At 45.7% G+C, this 21,523-nt stretch overlaps 1 protein-coding gene across 1 annotated transcript in view; it reads right to left on the bottom strand.

Moving 5' to 3' along the window:
* The window catches only part of LOC102382695 (PAS domain containing repressor 1), a 128,607-nt gene extending 109,410 nt beyond the window's left edge, over positions 1-19,197 (bottom strand). Inside the window, exon 1 of the mRNA XM_006037519.2 lies at positions 19,030-19,197. Coding sequence (XP_006037581.2) covers positions 19,030-19,106 — 77 coding nt within the window. The 5' untranslated portion in view covers positions 19,107-19,197. The remainder of the gene's footprint in view (positions 1-19,029) is intronic.
* Positions 19,198-21,523: the final 2,326 nt, after the last annotated feature.

The following is a 21,523-nucleotide window of genomic DNA, read 5'->3' as shown; positions in this document are numbered from 1 at the left end:
AGTGAAGACCTGGTGTTTCATGACAAGACAGAACCGCACTTCAGCTGTGATTCAGAAAAGCTTTGTCTAACTGAAATATTCAGGCCCAATCCAAACCCCACAGGAGTCAGTAGTACTTTTTCCATTAATTGAGATGGAACTAGACTGGGCCCCTTGAGTCTCACTTGCAAATGGCTTTGGGTAGGAAAAACCAAAAGAGCTGTAATAATCTAAGCTCAATAGTGAAATATATAACCTTGCTCCGTGAACATGCCCAGAAATCAGTGCTGGATTAACCACCATTTTCTCTCTCTCTCTTTTTCAATTGACAGGTCGAGTAAAGGCTTGACATATGAACACGCGGATATTTTTCTCAGCAAAATGTTAATGAAAGCCACTAAGTTGCTACAACCACGTAAACTGCCGGCGAGAGCTGGCCAATAGTTTCCCATGAACAGTTTTCCTATCGGAGAATTCCAGTTTGGGAAAACCAAAACCTTTCAATGGGAAAGGGCACTACCTTCAACATACTTCTCAATTATAACCTTAAAAACAAAAAGTTTTGACATTTCCACAAACCATTATTTTCAGTTTTCTGTTTCCAAATGACTTCGAGGGGACGCATACGATGAGTACTAGTGGAACATTAGAGTCAAAATCTAAATCAAATGTTTTTGAAATTGTTGAAACAAAACCTTCAGGTGGATCTTTTAGGAGATTCAGTCAAGACGGAAAAAACATGGGAAATCTTGAAAATTTCCCAGAGGTAAGAAATCATTTCTCAGCCAACTCTGCTACTGGCAACCTGAATTCATCCCTTAGACTGAAATATTTTGGAAAGTTCTTTTAACACATGCAGAGCGCAGGAGTACATGATCTGGACACAGAAAGTCACCTTTGCGATGATGTTCAACTGAGATCACCCAAAATTATAATACTAAAATCCACTCTGGGTGATGGATAATTATGGTACAAAAAATATTGGACTGAGCATATTTTTAAATTTGCCCAAGTTCGGCATCCTGAAAATTAAGAGGTCATCATCACAGAGACATCTGGGATATTAGCCCCTCACAATGAGGAACCAGCAGAGGAAATCATGAGGCTAATGAATGGAGAGATAAAGATGTCCAGAGAAAGATCACTGGACATTGTGAGATCTATATTAAAGTGTGCCTGATTATAGCCAACGCATTGTTACAGTGAGCCAGGGTAGCCTAAAGTATGGAGAGATTTGTCAGACATAAGGGCCTGCTAATGTAATAATCCTGGCCTCTTGTGGTGTACAAGGGAGAGCAGGTAAAGTAAAATAACCATTAGAATAAAATACTATGAACTCTTCGGCCATTTCTGAACCACCAAAAGCTCTTGCTTATCAGCATAAACTACAATGGCATTCTTTAGCGCAGGTGCCGTGACCGTCAAGCAAGTGGTTGGGACACCAGAATGAGGCCATATAGTCTTGTTGCAGGCCTCCAATTTCAAGAGGATTTTCCCCAGGTCAGACAGGCAAACCCTATGACTGTGCAGGGGTTGGGCTGAATGACTTGAGTTTCCTCCTAATACAATGATTCTATTCTACAATGCAATTCATTAATTAAATCTTTATGCATGACGTTTTTACACAAGTAGATGCCCCCCGTGATTCATCAGCAACCCCAGTCCCGCAAAGAAGTACGCATGGTCTGAGAACAAATATCATTTCACTGAAGCTAATGGACAACTCAAGAGCCTAAAGGATTAAGCATGCAAGTAAGACTGTTAGGCTAGGGACAGAAGTTACACATAAACTGGTTTAAGTCATCAGAAACTGGTTTAAGCCTGTAACAGAACAGAAGCTCAGTGCACATAAACCAGTTTCAAAATGGCTGAAACTACTTTAAGATAAGCTGAGTGCATGTGTGATGCACCCCTCCCTCCAGGGCCCAGCAGGTAAGTTTGTGGGGGAAAGGGCGGGGGGGAAGGGCCACTGGGGCAGCGGATCGAGGCCCCTGAGGTGAGGGAGGTAGTGGGCCAGAGGCAGGGCTGGGTTGTGGGAGGGTCAGAGCCTGGGCAGCTCATCCAGGGTTGCAGGGAGGCTCCTGCTGCTGTGCGCATCCTGGCACAGGCCCAGGGGGCATGTTCCCGCCCCCCCCCCCGATCTGTGTGCAGGGCAAAGGCAGGCCGCTGCTGCATGTTGGGCTCTGCACCCTGCTGCTGCTGCTGCCCCCAGAGCTGTGCAACACCATGTGCCTGCTGCTGCTGGGCTGTACCATGTTCCCTGTCCACCCATCTGTGGGACACGCATGGCATCACACTGCTCTAGAGGCAGCAGCAGTGGGGTGCAGAGCCCAGCACATGGTGGCAGCCCGCCTCCAACCTGTGCACAGAACGGGGGTGGGGCATGTGCCCCCCAAGCCTCTGCTGGGGTGCATGTAATGGTGGGAGCCACTTTGCACCCCTAGACAGGCCGCCTGGGCTCCAAGAGTCCCACCACTCAACCTAGTTGGGGCCCCATTCATCCCAGCCCCTGCCTCTGCCCCTGCCCCACTCCTCCCTCAATGTAAGGGCCTTGATCTGCCCCACTCCCCACCCCTTCCCAAAGTAGACTGATACTTTTCTGCCATGCTGGGCAGTGAGCCACATGCTTGGCTGCAATCCTGGCTGCGTGTGCACCCTTCCCACACCTGCTGCAGCCATCCAGAGCCTGCGGTTGGGCTGCCCTGTGGCCCTACCCACTGCCCTGCATTTTTGGGAAGGCTAAGCCCCATTAGCCCCGGCCTTCCGCCACCTATGAGTATCAGACTTCACTGATCTGGGTCAAACTGGTTTATGAAACTTCTGTCCCAGACCTCTTCCTGGTTCAAGTTAATTCACAGCCCTCCAGCATGCTTTCCAGCCTTGGGCTGTGCTGTGCTGTCTGCTCCACTACAGAAGGGTTGGGGAGGGGGAGGGGAAGTGGGGGAAGAGAGGCAGGGACTGACCCCCCGGGTAGACCCTGGCTGGGGTTTGGGGCCAGAGAGGGGAGTTAAACCCCACTTCCTCCAAGTACAGAGCTGTCCTTCCCTGCTAAACTTACTGAAAAGTTACTGAGGGCTGCTATTGTGGGCTACAAATCCCAGAGGCATCTGGAAGCAGGAAGAGCAAGTGATGAGCGACCCTGCAAAGTCCTGCTTCTGTGATGCTGGACTGCAATTCCCAGAGACCTTGGGAGCAGGAGTAAGAGGAAGTGCCAGAGAGCCTGCTCTAGGGCCCCCGGGCTTCTGGCTTGAGCCACTGCAGGCACATGACTACATTTCCTGAATCAAAGGTAAATGTGTGTCTAGTTGTTCCTCAGTTTAATCTTTGCATCTTAGACTAACCTGCAAAGACTGAATCAACTCAGCCTCAGGCTTTTTGACTGTCTATACTTAGCTTTAAGGCTGGGATCTCTACCAGGGTTTGGGTTTCTGGATTCTACGTCTAAGTCCCACCCAGACTAGCAGAGAGGACATTTTCTTATGTTAGGGCCATGCCCTGAACGTATTGGATACCGTGTGTGTGTGTGGAGGGGGGGGGGAACCGCGAGATGGATGAGATATCACAGGTTGATGTATCAGGGTTAGGATAACGCGATTAGAATGCAGACGGCATGCGAGGCACAGTGGCCTTCCCCTATGGTTGCCATCTGTGATTCTTTGCTCCTATTATAAGCCCCTGCTAGCTGAGATTTATAGCACTGTGGGCAGAAGAGGTTTCAGCCAGAAGTCCTTTAAGGATGTGTGGTTAGCAAAGTTCAGAAGGCTTTGCTCGATTTGATTAGTTTAATAAAAAATGGTTAAGATGATAAGATCTGAAAAGCGGTTTCAGATTCTGCACCTAAACACTTCTCATAAGTACACTGCACCTTATTCAAAAAAATGGATAGATTCAGCCCAAGATCATCTAGGAAGACCTGCGTATCTTTTAATTTGAGCTCTCTTTATGTTAGCAGGATATTCACCCTGCTTCAAAGGCTCAGCACAAGATCCCTGCATCACTTAAATTTCTTAAGCCTTATTTTCATAGCTTGTGTGTGGTTTAAGTGATGCACAGGTCATATGTTAGCTGTGTGTAGGCTAGTGAATTTTACCCTTTACCAAATACACTCCAAAGAGCTTGTTTTTTGTTTTTGTTTTCCAGTGGAGATTTTCTATGCTGCAGATGAAATAAAAATGTATTTATTATTTACTTTCCAGCACACCACTTGCATGCTGCACAGCTCATGGCTATTAAACATTTTAACACACAACATAATAAACTGTATTGATGTCTTGTCAGCAAATTGTGCAAGAACTCCTATTCACTCAGTAAATATTTGCTTGGTAACATGCAGCAAGAGCAAACAATCTCTGACTGTCGGACCTAGCTACAGAGGGGAGGTTAGGACATCCAGCAACCAGTAATCTCCTACCTCAGCTCCACAATGTGCAAACCTGGGATCTGTCAGTTTGAAACCCAGCTGATCACAACTACCAAGTAAGGGAGGGTAAATACACTGGACATAAACCATGTATTTATATTTTTCAAGTCTCAGGGCACAATCTTGGGCCTGATTAAGGGCGCTTTGCAACACCTGGAGGGCAAAAAATGATAGCACAATCCTTAGAAGCCGAGTGGGGAAAAAAAATAAGTTGGGTATGGTTAAAATTATCACACTCCCAAGCTTTTCTAGAAACGCCGTGTGAGAAGTAAGTTCCAAACTATGCCCTTTCTGCCTCCGAGCTGGTATCCCTTCCTGGATCTCTGGGAATGTGATAAATCTCCCTGGGAGAGATCTAGGAATTTCAAACATCATTTGAAATGTCTAGGACCATTTGAGACACAGGGCTTGTAACCTGAGGGCAATCAAAAGCTTCTGGACATAAGACATTATTAGCAGCAAAGCTCTTATTGACTTCTGTGAAAGAGTTCAGGTCCTTAGTTCTCGAACAAAAGTTTCAGTCTTGACAATCTCTCTCTCATATATATAATTTCTTCTGTTTGATTGTTATAATATATATGTAGATATATAGATATCTAGAGATAGACAGATAGATAGATAGATAGATATAGTTCTGTGTGTGTGTGTGTGTGTGTGTGTATCTATTGATCTATATACACACATATATACACACACACACACACACACACAAGAGCTTCAATATATATTATAACAAGCAAGCAGAATGCTTGGGCTCCGGTTAGAAATCCAGGAGGGCAGAATCATCTACCTTCAGGACAACCTAGTCTTCAAATGAGATGACCTTAATGGCACCTTCCGACTAAATACTAGGAAATACGCTACCAGCAGTCCTCATGCCTCTGGTCTCATCAGCATCACCCCCGTACCAGCACCCGGTGGCCAGTCACAATGGGGTTTTAACAAATATCTTGAGGCCAGCAGATCTGAAGAAGTCTGGCAGCTCCAGTGCAAAACGGCTGATTTTGCAAGTGTGGAGGCCTGACAAATCACTCGGTGCTGACTCCCGCAGACTCTTGCACCTCTCTCTAAAAGGTCTGAGAGCACGTGTTTTCCCACCACCACATCTGAGAGGGAGGAGGATTATTTGGACCTTCCTGAGAAAAATGTAAAGGTAACTTTAGTTCTGTTTTAAATTGATTTTTTAACTTTTTTTTATTTCCCAATAATGGTCTTGCAAAAGCTTTCACTGGTCATTTACATTTCATGCACAGCCCCCACAGCGGCAGCTTTTTATAGAAAGGATATTGCTTGATGTGTCACTTTCAAAACGAGCTGCTAGTCATTTCCTTATTGCTCGGGAAAGGCAGAAGCATTCCCATCGATTTATGGGTAAGGAAAGGACAAATAAACCTGAAGGGAAGCATATTTGCATAATTTTCGATGACTCATTCAACAAAAGATAGACTTCTTTATGCATTTCTCTCCATTATGCACTGCAGTATGTTCCAATGCTTGGCATCCAGTTATTACAATAAAGAATGTCTGGGTTTTTTTTTTTTCCCTTTCCTTTTTATTCATATGAGAGAACGGTTTCCAGACAACGATATTATTTCCTGTTTCTACAACACTGTCATCTAGTACATCATGACTGATCCCTTAGCAATGCAATTCTATTTTCAGCCAACTAAAATTTGAGTGTTGCTGAAGTCACTCATTTGATTGTTCATTCTGAGTGACAATGTGGCGTACTGGATTATTAGAAGACTGAAGACCCGGGCTCAGTTAAATCATAAAGGCTAGCTCTGTCACACTCAATACAGCCTCAAGCAAGTCATGGAGGCCTCCATTCGGTAAAGCACAAAGTGTATGCTTACATTTAGGCACAAGCCTAAGTTTCTCCTGGCTCGGCAGAGGTCTGGCTGGGCGTGCAGAGGGTTTGAACTAGCTCTAAAAAACCTATCGTTTTAATTATTTCCTTGTTTGTTAAGGGTGCAGGTCTTGTTTCCTTCTAAGTGTTATATATAATAATTCTCAGGCTCCACTTCCCCATGCTTAGCATAAACGACAGACATGCTCTCTCAGCAGCAATTCACTTAGAAAGATTAAAACCAATCAGAAGTAAAATAAAAGCCAGTGTTCCAGGTTTACAAGTAAAAGGATGCATCAAAGAAGAGTAGGGGATGCCAAAACTCGAGCTGAAGTTATCTTTGGGTGATTTTAATAAGAGTTTGCTAGTTAAAAGCTGTAAAACTGCATTTATGAAGCCCCCCCCTTTTGTGGTATGTGGATGCCTACCTATCGTGTTTACTAACCCAAATTCCAGCTTGCGTGAATAATGCTACTCTTGTATGGGAAGATACTGGCCCCCACAACCTCAGAGGCCGCTTCAAATAACTTTGGTTGAAGGAACATTTTCCTAGAGAGATCACAACATCCTATAGGGCCAAAAACAGCCAAAGAGTTAGTGCCATGTAACAAAAGGAATACGAAGCGTGCAGATGAACAGAAATGTGACTTGACACCATTACAACATGTGCTGAGGATAGAGCCGTTCGAGGAGCAGCACGGTTGGACTTGCAGAATGCGACTCAGTCGGCAGCAGGTCAGGGGAGGAGGCAGGGAAGCGAGATACTCCTTGGACTCTATGTGGACAGGGAAGAAAAGGTTCTTGAAAGTGGCCCATGATTTTGCTCAGTTAAAACCCCCAGAAAGAACACTGCCCCTATGAAAAGAACGTACCTTTAAAGTCCTTCAAAAGTTGAGCACCCAAATTCACAAGACCCTTTTGAAAGTCATTGAGCAAATCTGTTCTTATAACCCCTGCTGCTTTTCAATGGTGTTACCCTACTGCGAGATGAGCTATTTTTAGTGATGTAAAGCCAGATTTCCTACCCCCGTAATTTAATTTACTAATGTTCTTTGGTGGCTGCACCTTGTTCTCTTTTGCTCTGAAGCACAGCACAGATTTGCTCATTGCTGTGCAACAACATGAACTGCAAGGTAAAACTTTGGAGGTGGCTTCTTAATTTTTTTTTCCAGTAGAACAGCAGCATCTGCAAAATGTTGTCACATGACTGCACGGCAAGGAAATGATTCATGGGAGGTCTGAGGACAACGGTTTCAAAATAATCCTTTTTGGAAACATGCTATATAGCATTTGCTAGCAAAGTACCACTTTTCTATTAGTCTGTTGGTCCATCCAGGGTCATTTATGGAGAATTCTCTCTCTTCTGTGTAACAGTTCACAAATTATTTCAAAAGCCAGACTTGGATATTTTTTGAGCCAATCAATTGTTTCATACGAAACAATTATTTCTTGGAAAAAATGGCCTATTTTGAAGCAAGTTTGTGCCAAAAACTGTCAACATTATTAATGAACTTCCTTCCTTCCTGTATTCTTGGGACAAGGCATTTATTTAGCAGAATTTGCAGATTTGGTGGAATCTGACACGGCCACACGTGAGCTCTTCTGCTGTGGCCCCAAACTTGCAACCGCTAACCATGCACATTCGCACCCACACCCCCCCAGCCTGTATTAATGAACTGATCGGTCTTTATACAATGTTTCCTATGATCCGTTTTCCTCAAAGTGTTTCCTGAAATTATTTTTGAAATCTTCGTTCATTAATGAAAACCATACCATAACATTATCAGTTTTCAGTCAAACTTTCTGAAAGCCATACCCAAGGAATCTTAAACTGAGTACTCAGGATCAGCAGGGACTTGGCTAGTTTGGGCATTAATGACTTGCCCGGGAAGTTACAATGTGAGTCAGTGACAAAGCTGGGAACAAAACTTTATTTTTCTGACTGGGTCCCCTGGGCTCTGTATTGACCATGCTGTGTCCTGCGAGAACATAAGTAACTTCAGAAACCAGTATATGCTTGCCCTATTCTGATTAATCAACCCTACTTTCTCCTTTTTCTCCCCCCAGACACATCTTTCTAACCACCATATTCCCAAGCCCTCGTTCTTCTACAGACCTGGGATCATTATCCATTATCTCTGGCAGGGCCGCGAATGGAGCACTGCTCTCCTCTGTGAGTACGTCCCAAAGGGACCTCCGTCTGCTTTTTATTGCCCTCTTTTAAGGCTCTGTAGTTGCAATCCTCTTATGTGGGTGTTTAACTGAATATATGTAGTTGGTATTAGAGTCCATAAGACTACTCTCAAGTTATGTGAGAATAAACACTTCTACGGTAATCAACAAAGAAATACTGTTCAAAGCTCTTTGCAAAACCCTTCAGGCATCAGCCAGAAGGGATCTCATATCCAAAGGGCAAATATGGTATTTTTGGACCACTAGAAACTCCAGCAGACCGATAGGAGGAATGCACCTTAAAACCCAACTTCAAATCTGCCGAGGAAAGAGGCACAGCGCTAACGTTTGCAGACCCTTAGCCTACGTCATTCTAGCCCTCGCTGCATCCTCAAACTGAAAACTGTTCAATTCACCTTAAGAAAACTGCAGGCAGAAAACTACGGATACACCTGAGCCAAATACCCTTGAGGATTGCCTAATGCATCACCACCACAATAAATGTTGGGTTTTTTCCATATTAAAAAATGAAGTTCTATAGATTCGTATGTAATATTTCATTTAAAAACTGTCTTTCAAAGTTTTATGGGGCCATTAAATCCTGCAATAAAAAAAAAAATTAAAAAAATCATTTCAATGATATTTCCTTCTGGAAAAAAAATAAATAAAAATGCTGCAGCAGATTAAACAAGATATCTTTTCAACAGCCTCTATATTAAACTTGGTTTAAAGTTTAACCAGTGAGCTGATTTTCAATAAGACACAAATCTCAAGAGTAAATAATTGGAGATTCAAACCACTGATAAAGGTCAATTCAGACTTTCTATCTGTGGTGTTTGGTAATTGAAACACATCCCGAGGCAAACACCACGAGAGTCTGAAAGCTTGCGTTTCTGGGGAGTTCAGTCCCGTGACCTTACTTCCCCTGCAGCTATCAGACTAGCTGAATCATGACTCTGGTTTACAAGAAGCAGTGTAAACATTGCTTCGGGTAAAATGCCATTCACGGTTCCTGAAGGGCCCGATTCAGCGTCCCTTACTCAGGCTGAACAGCGCTCGTCGTACCTCCACCTTGGGCACGTCACACCTCTACGCCTTTGGCATTGGGCTTGCCATCAGTATAAAAAGAGCAGAGGATGGGCAGGCCTGCCCTGGGGTAACATGCTTAAATCCAGCGTACAACTACCTTGAAAAAAAGCATCAGGGAAAGAACTGCGCTTGCCCTGGTGTCTGTCCACCGTTCAAGGCAAACAGGCATGATGTGCTCCCATCATGATTGAGACGCAACAGCAGCAGCCGGTTGCGTGCTGTAAAGCGTCACCTGCTTGCTCCGTGCGCTCTCTGCCCCGAAGCAGCCGTAATGTAGCCTCCCCACGGCGGTACTGGACATGCCACCGGGCATGCCTGAGACACGGGGCTACCGGCATATACACAGGGTCACACACCGTTTCAGACCCGGCCTTCTGCAGGGCATTGCCACGGCCAGTCCTCCGACAGCACAAACATGTCCTCACTTTCCTCGCGGACCTTGCCCTTGGCTTTCTATTGAAAATTCTTCAAAATTAAACAAAGAAAACAAATAAAAATTCCAAAAAAGTTGCCAATTTGAGTGAACCTGAAACAGTTTTTTTACCCACCCACCTCTGGACCAAAATCAATCAGTTTTCTGCGGAGCCTCCAGCAAGGTGACGACATGTAGTGACACAGGTATAAATACGTCTCCCGGTCTGCTCAGGATGGCACGGCTGTGCCGTGCCCCATGTTTAGGGCAGAGCCATTACTATACCTGAAATGTTAAAGATTGCATTTAGGGCTTGGCATATATACTGGAAAATCTGGAGCTTCATCTGACCTGTGGGCACAGGGTAGGTGATGCTACGGGTCAGCCTTTCAGCCAGCGTCACTTGTGGTAGCAACCAGGCTTGACGGCCAACCCTCGTCGAGGAAGGGCCTGTCCTACAGGGCTACAAGAACAAAACGTGGAGGCTGAATCCCGTCCGTCAGCTCTGCGGGCCGTGACTCCTAATCAGGTGTTTACAAGTAGACAAGTTTTGACCCCAAGCACTTTGTCTTTGCCCAGCTCATGTGCAGGCCGTAAATCGGCTTATTTTGATATGACAGGTTTAGCAAAATGACAGTTGCTCGCTGTCCTGTGCCATTAGCAGGGGCTGCAGCTCAGACGTGCTGCTTTGCCTGCTTAAGAAATCAGCTTTATAAATACAGGTGCAGCTGGGAAATTGTTTTCCAGAAGGCGAATGCAGCCTTTGGAAATGGCAGGTGCATTTCTAGCTGAGAGCAGAGGAGCGCAAACCACCGTGGTTAGAGACCAAGTGGGGACGGAGGGGGTTAAATGGGCAGGACAGCATGGGGAAGTCAGCATAGAGCTTGCTTGTGTGCAGTCTTAGTCAAGCTCTCCCTTTCAGAGGGCCAAATCCTGCAGTCCTGAGGGCAGGGAGGATCTGATTAAAGCCTGCTTAATTTAAAAAAAAAATTTTTATGGGAACACTGTCAGTGATTTCATACGCTTTGAATCAGGCCCTTGGCGCTTCTCCTACAAAGGATCGTAGGCTTCGATTCAGGAAAGCCAGTGCCCTGCTCCAGGGTGCTGCGCTCCTGACCAGGTGTGCAAACCTAGTACGAAAGAACTCGCTCTCCCGGGGAGCGAACAAAGAATAACACACATCCAGCCCTGTGCTTTCTGGGTAAAGACTCGCCGGCGGTGTAATGTTAAAACGAGTTTGGTAGTAATTAGATATGTTAATTTCCTCAGCAAACCACTAAACAAGCAAACGCTGGCCAAGTCCAGAAGGTTGAGGCCAATAATGCCATGTTTATGACAGCCTAGCTTTGGGTCTGAAAAGCAAGCGAGCAGTTTATCTTAAAAAAGCAGCAGGATCCAGTTTCATGACCGATGCAACAGGATTTCTTGTGTTAGAAAGAGGAAGGGTTAAAAATTAGAGACAGGCGCATGAAACACCGCACGTGAAAGCAACAGGCAACGCTGTAGGTCCAACAGTCACCTCCAACTCTCGTCTTTCATATATTGTATAAATATTTACGGGTTGCCAAGACCGCTCTTAAGATCACAGCTACCATTGTTGGTTTTTTCCCAGCAGAATACTCTATCTACAAAATCTGCTGTATTTTCTCCAAGCAAACAAATGGAGATGATTTTTATTTTAACATGCACCTGGGAGAAGGAACATCCAACCATTCAGCCATGAGCTGAATTTGGAGAGAGTCTAGGAAGACGCTGGTGTGGAAGGATGCCGAGCAATTTATTTTCACATTTTTATTAATGTCTAGGAAAGGCTCTCTTAAAAAAGGGTTTTAGCTCCTGAAACCAGCCGTTCCTTGGCATAAGTCTTCTAGTGCCTTTGGCTGTGTCCACACCTCCTACTCACCCAGGGAAGCTGTACTTCCAGGGTGTCATCCGACGGCCTCACACACCGAAACCCCAACAGACCAGCCACTGGGGCCTGGCCAAGACAGGTTGACTTCATGGAGCGGGAAGTGGATAAGGAAAAGTTATCTGGCAGCATCATATCCTAAAGAACTGGACTGGTGGAGACACCAAGGTGTCACTCAAAGTCCGCTGCCTAGATACGTCCAAGTAAAAAACCAAGAAGCTGAATAACACATATGCCTGTTTTAATGCCTTGAAAAAGTTAAGGCAGGAGGAGAGCGACATACAGAGGGAGGCAGGGGATCTGAGATCCTGTAGTCTCCTAGCCTGCTCTCCAGCTCAGGCTGCGGCTGCGTGCAGACTCAGGAAGGGATCTACCCTGACTGCTCTTGCCTGGGTGTGCAGGAAAGCACCCCTGCAATCAGCGTAACGCACCAACGGCAAGGGTTCGAGTACAGGCACAGCGCTGGTACTGCCAGTGGGTCTCGGCTCTGCCGGCACCCTCAGGCATGCTGGCTGGGAGGGCTCTGTCCTTGGATAGCCGCAGCCTCCCACCCAGAGATGGTCTCTCATGCATGGAGCCCTTCATACCTGCTTGGCTCGAACTCCTGCACAGCTACACCCCTGCTGCAGACTCGCAATCTCTGTTTCTTTACACCTTCCACTAGTGCAGCAGCTCTGGGAATAGCCCCCTTCCTTCTGCAAAAGGAACGGATCTGGCCTGGGTGGGTGCCAATGATGTCAATGGTCAACATCCATTTACCTTCCTGAATGGGTGTAAAGCTGGATTGATAGAGATTATGCCGACTGGGGAGGGCGGCCGCATTGAGCTCTCCAAAGCTTGAGTGAGGAACAAAGAGAGGAGGGAAGGGAGAGAAGCAGAGACCAAATTGAGTAGGGAGGTAAGAGAAGGAAACAGAAAATGAAAACTAGAAGCCAGGCGTGTAGGAGAACGGGCGAGGCCTGGGAGCAGAGAGAGGCACAAAGCAGGATGAGGAAGAAGGGGAGAAGCCAACTCCAACTTTTCTGGGCGACATCCCCCTTTTTCTATTGCATTAAGACCTAACAGTCATCAGCACTGCTCACCCTGTACAGAGGAGCTGTACAAAACGGAGCCATTTGCGGCACGCAATAGCAAATATCACAGGTCCTTCCAAACCTGGGAACCGTGCTAGGCGCTGTGAGCACCACCTACTGCCACTCTTGTCACCGTACTAGTATCATAATAGGCGAAGCCAGAGCCTCCTGGTAACATCACAGACCACTTGATTTACACAGGGCATTTTTCTAGCAGGACATTTTGAAACCAGCCCAAAGTCACGTGCCAGGATTTTTATGTTCTTTTCACTGTCTTTCTCCAACACCCGACCAACGAGGACTCCATCTGACTCCTGATCGCACCCTTGTGCTTGGCAAGTCCTCCTCTCAAGGGCCCTTGCTGCTGCTGCCGGAATCAACACCTACAAACGTTCACCGAACAAGCAACAAGACTGAAGTGAGAGACATGGAGAGTACACAATTAAAATGTCAAGGTTTGCACAGAAAACAAACAAGTATCTCCCATTATCTGAGAAGCTCATCTTTGAGCAGTAAAATAGCATTGCGGCCCGCTTCCACCCCCTACCTCTACTGCTTTTAATCACCGGTGCCTTCATTCAAGGATTCCTAGTTATTTCTAACCTTGGATTTGGGTTAACTGCTGCCAAAGTTCTTAAGGTTATTAGACCATTTGCCACAGACATTGTAATGTTCTTGCTAACCTGGAAGCCAGAGAGTGCTCTGCCTGTCCTCGAAACACGCACTTAGCAACAACTGCTCCAGCTGTCTTGCAGAGCCGGGCTGTCTGAACAATTTCAGCTATGCAAGGTGATATTGTAAAATGGAACTTGGTCATTTCTGAGTGCCAGGTTAGAAACGCATCTCTTTTCAGTGCAGCGCTGTATTCACACGCATATACTAGCTCACCCCCACGATGTGGTTCCAAATCCAGTTCAAACTGATAGCACCATAAGTAGTGATGCCATCTGATGATCATATGCTGTTATCAAGGTAGTGAATCTATTGTATTGCTCTTTGGATTAAGACCTTGTAGCAAGGCAGACAGACTTCACACCCAAAGCAGCGTGCACTCCTAATAAAATTAGCTGAAAGAGACCCACCATTAGCTTTTAGCCGTATAAAGCTTGGTTTATATTCATTTGGTAGAGTATTCTCCCCTGTAGATGGCAGCATCATGCATTAGAGACATTTATTTGAGTGTTGAACACAAGGCTCTTGCATGCAGCTACAGCATCCCAAACACTCATGCGGTTCACTGGCTTAGTAATGGCTGGAATTTCCAATGCAACTAAGAACCAATTACTATTTTTTATTTTTAATAGCCAGCAAAGCTCCTCAGAATTATCTTTCTTGATTACGCCATGCAACGTGCCTATATATCAACCTCCCACAAATGCAGGCGATGGAGAATTTTAATTCTAAGAATTGGCAGATAGTGTCAGCCATCAGCGGTGATGACGCTTCCAATCTAACCAGTGGTGGGTCCAGCTCTGGGCACTTGAACAGAGATGAGGAGCAGTATGCCAAACCTTCAGCCAAATGGTATCTATCAATGCCTCATTTTTTAAAAGAAGGAAATTAAGGAAAAACTAAAGAGAAATAAACAAAAAACAGGGACATAACTCTGATACCTTTGGCAAGACAACAGTAAGCAATTAATGAGCTACCATAATACCAATGGCAAAACAGCTCAGCCTTACATGCCACTACCAGCATCTTCATATGTCCTTTGAATGCCTGTATCCCTTGTGTGTCATTTTAATAATAAAGGGGCTGATCTCATTAAAGAGTCCATCTCATAATAGGCAGTTCCTGCCCCAAATCCCTTTGGGCACGTCTACACGTGCATTAACGCACTTTAGTTAATGTGCATTAAATCTAGTACCTCCAGGCACTTTTACATGTGCTCCGGGGGCAGCACTTTAATTAGAGTGCCGCTGCATCTCATATATTAGTGACCCTGGGCTTAAAAATGGGGACAGGGGTGATTGAACTAAAGCTTGTTCAACGAGCTTTACCTAAAGTGCCCTGATGCCACTTTTAAGCATGGGTATGCTGATACACTAGACAGAGGAGGCTGTTCGACTGCAGCAAATGCCACGTGCCAGCAGATTTGATTAATTAAATCTAGTCCAATACGCAGGAATTGCAGGGCATCAGAGCAGACTCTGCAGTCGTGTACAGGCACCCTCCGTTATGAGGTACTAGGAAAATGCATTAGCTTGGCTTAATGTGCATTAACTAAAGTGCATGCTTTTTAAGAGATGCTTAATGAGCATTAGCCTATTTTAATGCGCATTAAACTAAAGAGCACATTTTACACGATAGTTTAATGGGCATTAAAATAGGCTAATGAGCATTGAAGTGTAAGTGTAGATGGTAGCATTTAAATAGACAAGGAAGAAAGGGTGTGAAAAGTAACCATGTTTTATGGGCTGGCAACTGCGACAGAGAGAGAATGTCTTACTCAGCGTCACACAATGGGTCTGTCAAAGAACCTGGACTCAAACCCATGGTGCTCAGGGAGCAGTTTAGGGCCTCAAACAGGACCATTCTGAATGTGACTGGATGAGCTCTCTTTTTTGGGTGGGTTTGGCCCCAATATGAGTAGCCCTGTCTCAGGGTCCATGTTCAATAAGTCCTGCAATGCTGCATAATAATCTTAAACCACAGGTCTAATGCAAAACTGAACATCTGCTGTTTAAGCATCTTCAGCTTCCCACTCCAATCCGTGTGGGCTCGCACAGGGGCTCAGCTGCTGCAGAGAAGTTTGCAAGGCAGAGTGTGATTAATGCACTGGAAACATGGCCAGGATGCCATGCAGCTCAGACCAGGTTATAGGTTGGCTGGGAAGCTAGTGGAAACCATCTGCTGAAGGCTCTAGAGGTGGCCACAAGGCAGAGATGCATCCACTACGCCAGATTTCCTTCTGCACATTTTCTGCTGAGGGAAGTGAAGATTCTTCACAAACTGCTTCTTCCTGTTTGCAAATTTGTTTCAAAAGGCAGAGCTCTCACCTGTTCTTCTGACAAAAAAGGCAGCAGCAAATGAATTCTACCTACGAGCAGGGCCGGACACAGGCATGGGCAAACCGAGTGGCTTCCTGGGGCCCAGACAGAAAAGGGGCCTGAAAATGGTATTTTTAAAAATTATTATCATCATTCTCTCAGACGAAGGGGAGCCCAATACTAAAAGTTTGCCCAGGGCCACTAGGAGTCTAGGTATGGTGCTGCCCATAAGCTAACAGAAAACATTTTTGCAGAATAGGTAAATGCGATCATTTCCCCAAAGAATGCCGCTGCTCTGGTCTGTGAGATGTACTCTTGAGCGTGATGGAAAAAACAGAGATAACATAGAAATGAAAGAGAACAAACTGACTACATTTTGGGTTGAAGTGTTCAAAAGGTCTTTTATTTTTTTTGCTGGAGTTTCCAACAATGACATTCTTTTTTTTGATGCAGCTCTAGCATGAAGCAAGATGACGTGTTACTGGGGCCCCTTTCAGAAGAGTCAGTGCAGGGCAGTTAGAAATGATAAGGGCACTGAGATTTCTGTATCATATATTCCCATAGGGTCTACACATAGGGTCTCCTTGGTGCTAGGCACCATACAAAACAATGAACAAAATGATGGCCCCTGCCCCAAAGTACTTGCAAAGCAACTACCAGACAAGAAACGATGACTAAAAGCTGACAGGAGAGTCCAAAGAAACAAGACAATATTGGGCAGTGTGACAAGCAATGAAGTACATCAGGGGTGTAAGCATGCTGAAGTTTTGGATAGGCAAAGGACACCGTAAGGGAGGATCTGACTGAGGATAATGAGGTAGTTTTGCAGATGCTGATGATGCTTTGCAGACTACATTAGCTTAGACTTAATACAACAGAAGTGGGAGCTAGGGGAGGGAGCCCAAAAGCCAGATGGCATTTCTAGTATAAAGCAATCCTGCCGGCAGTCACGTTTCGTTCAGAATTTCTTAGGTTGCAAGTCTTGCGAAGTAAGTGAAATGGGAAGGTAGCCGACTCTCTCCCGTCATTCTCCAAGGGTGCAAAGAGATCCAGCTCCATCTCTAGAGAGAACAGTGCTTGATCTAAAAGGACAGAAGCACTCAGATTTGTGGCAACTCTGGTTTAGGAAGCAGGAGATTTTGGAAATAGACCAAAGCATGAGCTCTTCTGCCTTCTCATAGTCTTCATCAGGATCTCATTTAAGTTGCGTTTGACCTTCTATGGTAATAATCTGGAAAGACAGACTTGAATATACTTGAATGTCTGCACAACAGCTCACCAACTTCTCCTTTAGGGATTTCATGCCGGTGGAAGAGATTTGCTACTTCACATTGGTCTTGAAAGCCTCCATGCCCCCAGCAGGGGTGAATCTGGGATCAGCAGGGCTACCGTCTGGCACCGCCACTGCTGCCGCATTCTTGAAGCGGCTCCTGGAAGTGAAAGGTGCCCCTGCTCCCTCTATGTCCAGCATTTCAAAACTGGGTTGGCTCAACCAGATGCCTCAAAGACTCCCCAATAAGTTAAGTTGCTACCCTTTATACTCATCGTTGTGGATCCAACTGGCCATTTCTAGTGAGTGGATGATATATCCACCCTTGCACTCTTTACAGTCCAGCACAGGAAGCGTACATCAATTCAGAGGGCTTAACTGGGATTTAAGGGATGCACAGCCACGGGAGTCGACTCTTTAAATGGCAGTGAATTTCACTAGCTTGCTGAAGACAAGTGGCTTGGGCGCCAACAGTGCCAAGCTCCTCAGGTGAGGGTCTCTTCATCAGTCAGGATTGGGGCCCATATGTGGAACATTTGTTTCAGTCCCCAAGCTACAGGAATCACTAGCACCAGAGGTCACTACCCCTGAGCAGGTAGGCAGAATCTGAATTTGGACCGAGCGCTGTGTTCTTACTCTGTACTACAGGAATAATACGAGGAAGGAGAGGCAAGAACGAAAGGAAAGGGAATTTCACACCAGCAACAAGCAAATGGCTTAAAACAACAAAGAGAGCCTGAAAACGAAGGGCTGCCTAGTCCTGAGAGATGCCACCTTGTGCCCAGTACATAGAGAATTTTCTGATGCATGGCTCATATTAAGACCACATGCCCCTTGCAATGCCATGGATGTTGCCTGGGGATGCTCTGAATGCGACCCCCAATGTTTCAGAGAAACTCACTTCTGTTTAGGAACAGCTCAGACATCTTTACTTCTTAAAGGTTTATTTCACTTCTGTTCCTCACCTGTTGACTCCTCTGGACTTGCATTCCTCCTACTCTGCCCCTGGACGTACATCCCACTATGCCTAACAAGGCTTGCGTGGATAAAAAGCACTTTTGCACGAGACGCAATGATCCCCCCCCCCCAACATACTCAGAGCTTTAATGCATCAGGCTACTCCACTACACCACGCACAGAACTGCATGGGCTCCTTTCATTATTACAAGCCGCTTTGAATTTGCATCTTGCTGCAATTAGGGATTGCTAAGTGCTTATCAAAATGCGGGCTTCATAGGGTAACCCTGAAAGAGCACACAGCAAACATTAGCTGTTCCTGCCAGCAGAAAAGGAAACAGCGGTACGGCACAGACAAACCCAGAACATGCTGAAATCAGTTTCTCTGATATTTTTCATCACATTTCAACTTACCAAAAGAACTGCAAAGTTCCTGGGTTTTCACAGGTGCAAACTGTGATAGCAAAATGCAAGCGGTATAAATTCTTAATGCCCTCCCTGCCTTGCAACGATTATTGCCAGCAGTAATTTCCCCTCCCTACACATACTGCTTTCTGAAAATATAACTACAACCATCATATTTAAAGGATAGCAATTTAAGACAAAGATCAGATTCTGCAAAGCTCACGATTACATGCCCCAGCTGCGTGCTTGTTCTGTCGGAAGCCAAAATATTACTAAGGTGTGGATTGATTCCTCATCAAAGAGCAAGAAAGTGTCTTAAAATAAGCAAGTTAAAAATTAAGTTTGGAGGGGCACGCTTCCAATCATTTTGCTTGCCTGCAGCTCTTAAATTACAGCTTGCCAGTGTACCTTAACGTATCATTTTCAAGTGCCTTTTCAGGAACATAAAATACACACGCTCATAATCCCACCCCCCTCTCCCCGAAAAGAAAAATCTCTACTTACCTCGGGATCAGCCAGAAGCACGCAACCTTCAGAAATCTCCTGCAGAAGAGTTGACAGAGTTTTGCCTTATTACTCATAGAGATAGTTATATAACTGGCACCATTTCTGTAGGCAATGAGTATGTACCAATTGCACTTCCACTCAGAGATAATTCACATTTCCCATCCCACACAGACACATCTTACAACAGCAGCCACTCAGAGAGGCTGAGGGAAGGGCCAGGTGGGGTTTTGGCTGCTAATTAAAGGGGAAAGCTTCACGGTATCAAAAAAAAGAAAAGTTCAAAAGGTCCCTGAAATTTATGGAGAGAGATTGGTGCTATGAAAGGACACAGTGCAGTAGTTTAATGTTCCTTAGTCTGCAGAAAGCAGCTTGGCCTAGATTTTCCTGTACTGTTTGATGTGACCATTCATGCAAACAGGAGTGAGAAACTTTCTCTTTGCTTGTAATTAAGAAACACAGGTTGAAAATGTGGCACACGCCGACAGCCCTCTTGGCACCCTCCTCAGGGCCCTGTGGGCTGAAGACCTGCTGCAGGAATCAATTCCTGGCTGTCAGACAGACAGCTGTGATTAATGACAGACAGATCTCTGGGGAGGCAGGAGGAAGCCTGTGTTTCTGACCAAGCACAGGTAAGACGCCTCTTCCCCTAAGGAATTGGGTGTTGCTATTTCGGGAGAGCAGAGAGAAATGGAGAATCCCTCAGCAACTGTGTTGGAGCAGAGGTGAAGAATTCAGCACATTGCAGGGAAGAATAAAAGTCTATTTAGTCAGCCCTGCTTCTGAATAAATCAATGGCAAACCTCCATCAGCTTCTGTAAGCACGCAATCGGGCCCTATGTTTGCAAGCAGAGGCATAACAAAGGATCTTATTCTAATGTATGCTAGACATTCATATACTTATACATACACCCGATACATAGGGTAAAGAGTACACATAACAACGTATAGATCCTATTGCACCAGCAGAGGCATAAAGCTCTTATATAAGTCCTAATCCTCTCCCGGGCTTCTTATTCAGTGATTTTAAGACCGAGAGCACAGGAGCCTGCTGGCTCTCTAATGGGTTTGAGCCAGTTTTGTGAGGGTGAGATTGTAGTGGAAATGTAACCCTGGCGCTGACACCTGTGGTTATCTTTGTAAATATGACACTGCCTCGCGGGGCTTCAGAGTACAGCATGTTACTGGATGCTAATATTTTGATTCTCCTCATTGCAGACTCGGTTGCTTTCTGTCCTGATTGAATCGTTGGAATTAATCTCCTGTGGAGTTCGCCCAGGGTAACAATAATCAAGTTAAATTTACACTACATGATCAGGGTGTAATTAGGTACCGTTACACAACTCCCATTAATCACAATACCCTTACAAAGTGGGGAGGGGGGCAGCATTTTTTGTTACGTCTCTCAAAACTAAGCAGTTCAGGGAAGGGAGCGAAGGGCTAAGTTCTCGTTCCCTGTGCCTCTGGATTCACTTGGCCTCGAATGTGTGGCCGAGAGAAAAACAAGAACAAAACAACTGGTAAAACGTAGAGAGAGGAGAGAACCACTTCTTGGTGACAGGGAAGTGCTGGTAGCCTCTGAACTGGGTAGAGCCTGTGTTATTAAAAGGACACGAAACTAGAGCGGGTGAATTCCCCGCAGTCCTTACAGTCTGCAATCCTAGTTGGAAAAGATGGAGGCATCTCACAACAGTTGATTACTTTACGCCGAGACATTCTCTCAGAAGTGCCAATGCCAAACACACCGAAATGAGGAATTAGATCTCAAAAATACAAGTTAAAAAATACTTCTTTATTTTGGGGTCCTTTAATTTGCCCTTTGAGCCTCTGGGCCTGGGATGGAAATGACACAGAAACCGATACAAGTGATGAGAAACCGGTTCAAATCTGTAACGCAACAGAAGTTCAGTGCACATAAAAATGACCCAAACCGGTTTAAGATAAACCTGCATGGATGTAGCATCAGACTTAGCTGATTTAGGTTAAATCAGTTTATTGAACTTCTATCCCAGATTCCCTCCAGATTCAAGCTGACTCTCAGTCCCCCAGCATCCCAAGGTTCCCTTCAAGCTGCACACGTGTGCGGCCATGCACAATAAAAAATCTTTCCATGCACTAACTTTTTAATACCGTGCACCTGCCTGGAGAGGAGCAGGGCTGTGGCTTCCTGGACGCGTTAGGTGCTGCCCCCCCAAGCGCAGCTCAGGGCGGAGGCACTGGGGCAGAATGGGACACTTGCCAGGCTGCGCAGGGGGCCACTCCGCTCATCTCCACTCCTCACCGGCATCCCCACAGGGAGGGAGAGCGGCATGGGGCAGGCAGCGGCTCCTCCCCGAGGTGCAGTGGGGGCGAGGACTGGGGCTGAGGCAGAGCTGGGCACCGTGTGGGCTCCACCAGCTCCAGGGAACTGCTCCCCAGCCCCTTCGGGCGAGCTTCGCCCCGAGCCCCGACACTATGTGCCTCTTCGCTGCCTGGTCTGCCCAGTGGCGGGACT

This window comes from Alligator sinensis, unplaced genomic scaffold (assembly GCF_000455745.1).
Source record: "Alligator sinensis unplaced genomic scaffold, ASM45574v1 scaffold438_1, whole genome shotgun sequence".
Classification (NCBI taxonomy): domain Eukaryota; kingdom Metazoa; phylum Chordata; order Crocodylia; family Alligatoridae; genus Alligator; species Alligator sinensis.
Note: the sequence above shows the minus strand (reverse complement) of the source record. Positions and strands in the feature narration are given on the sequence as shown.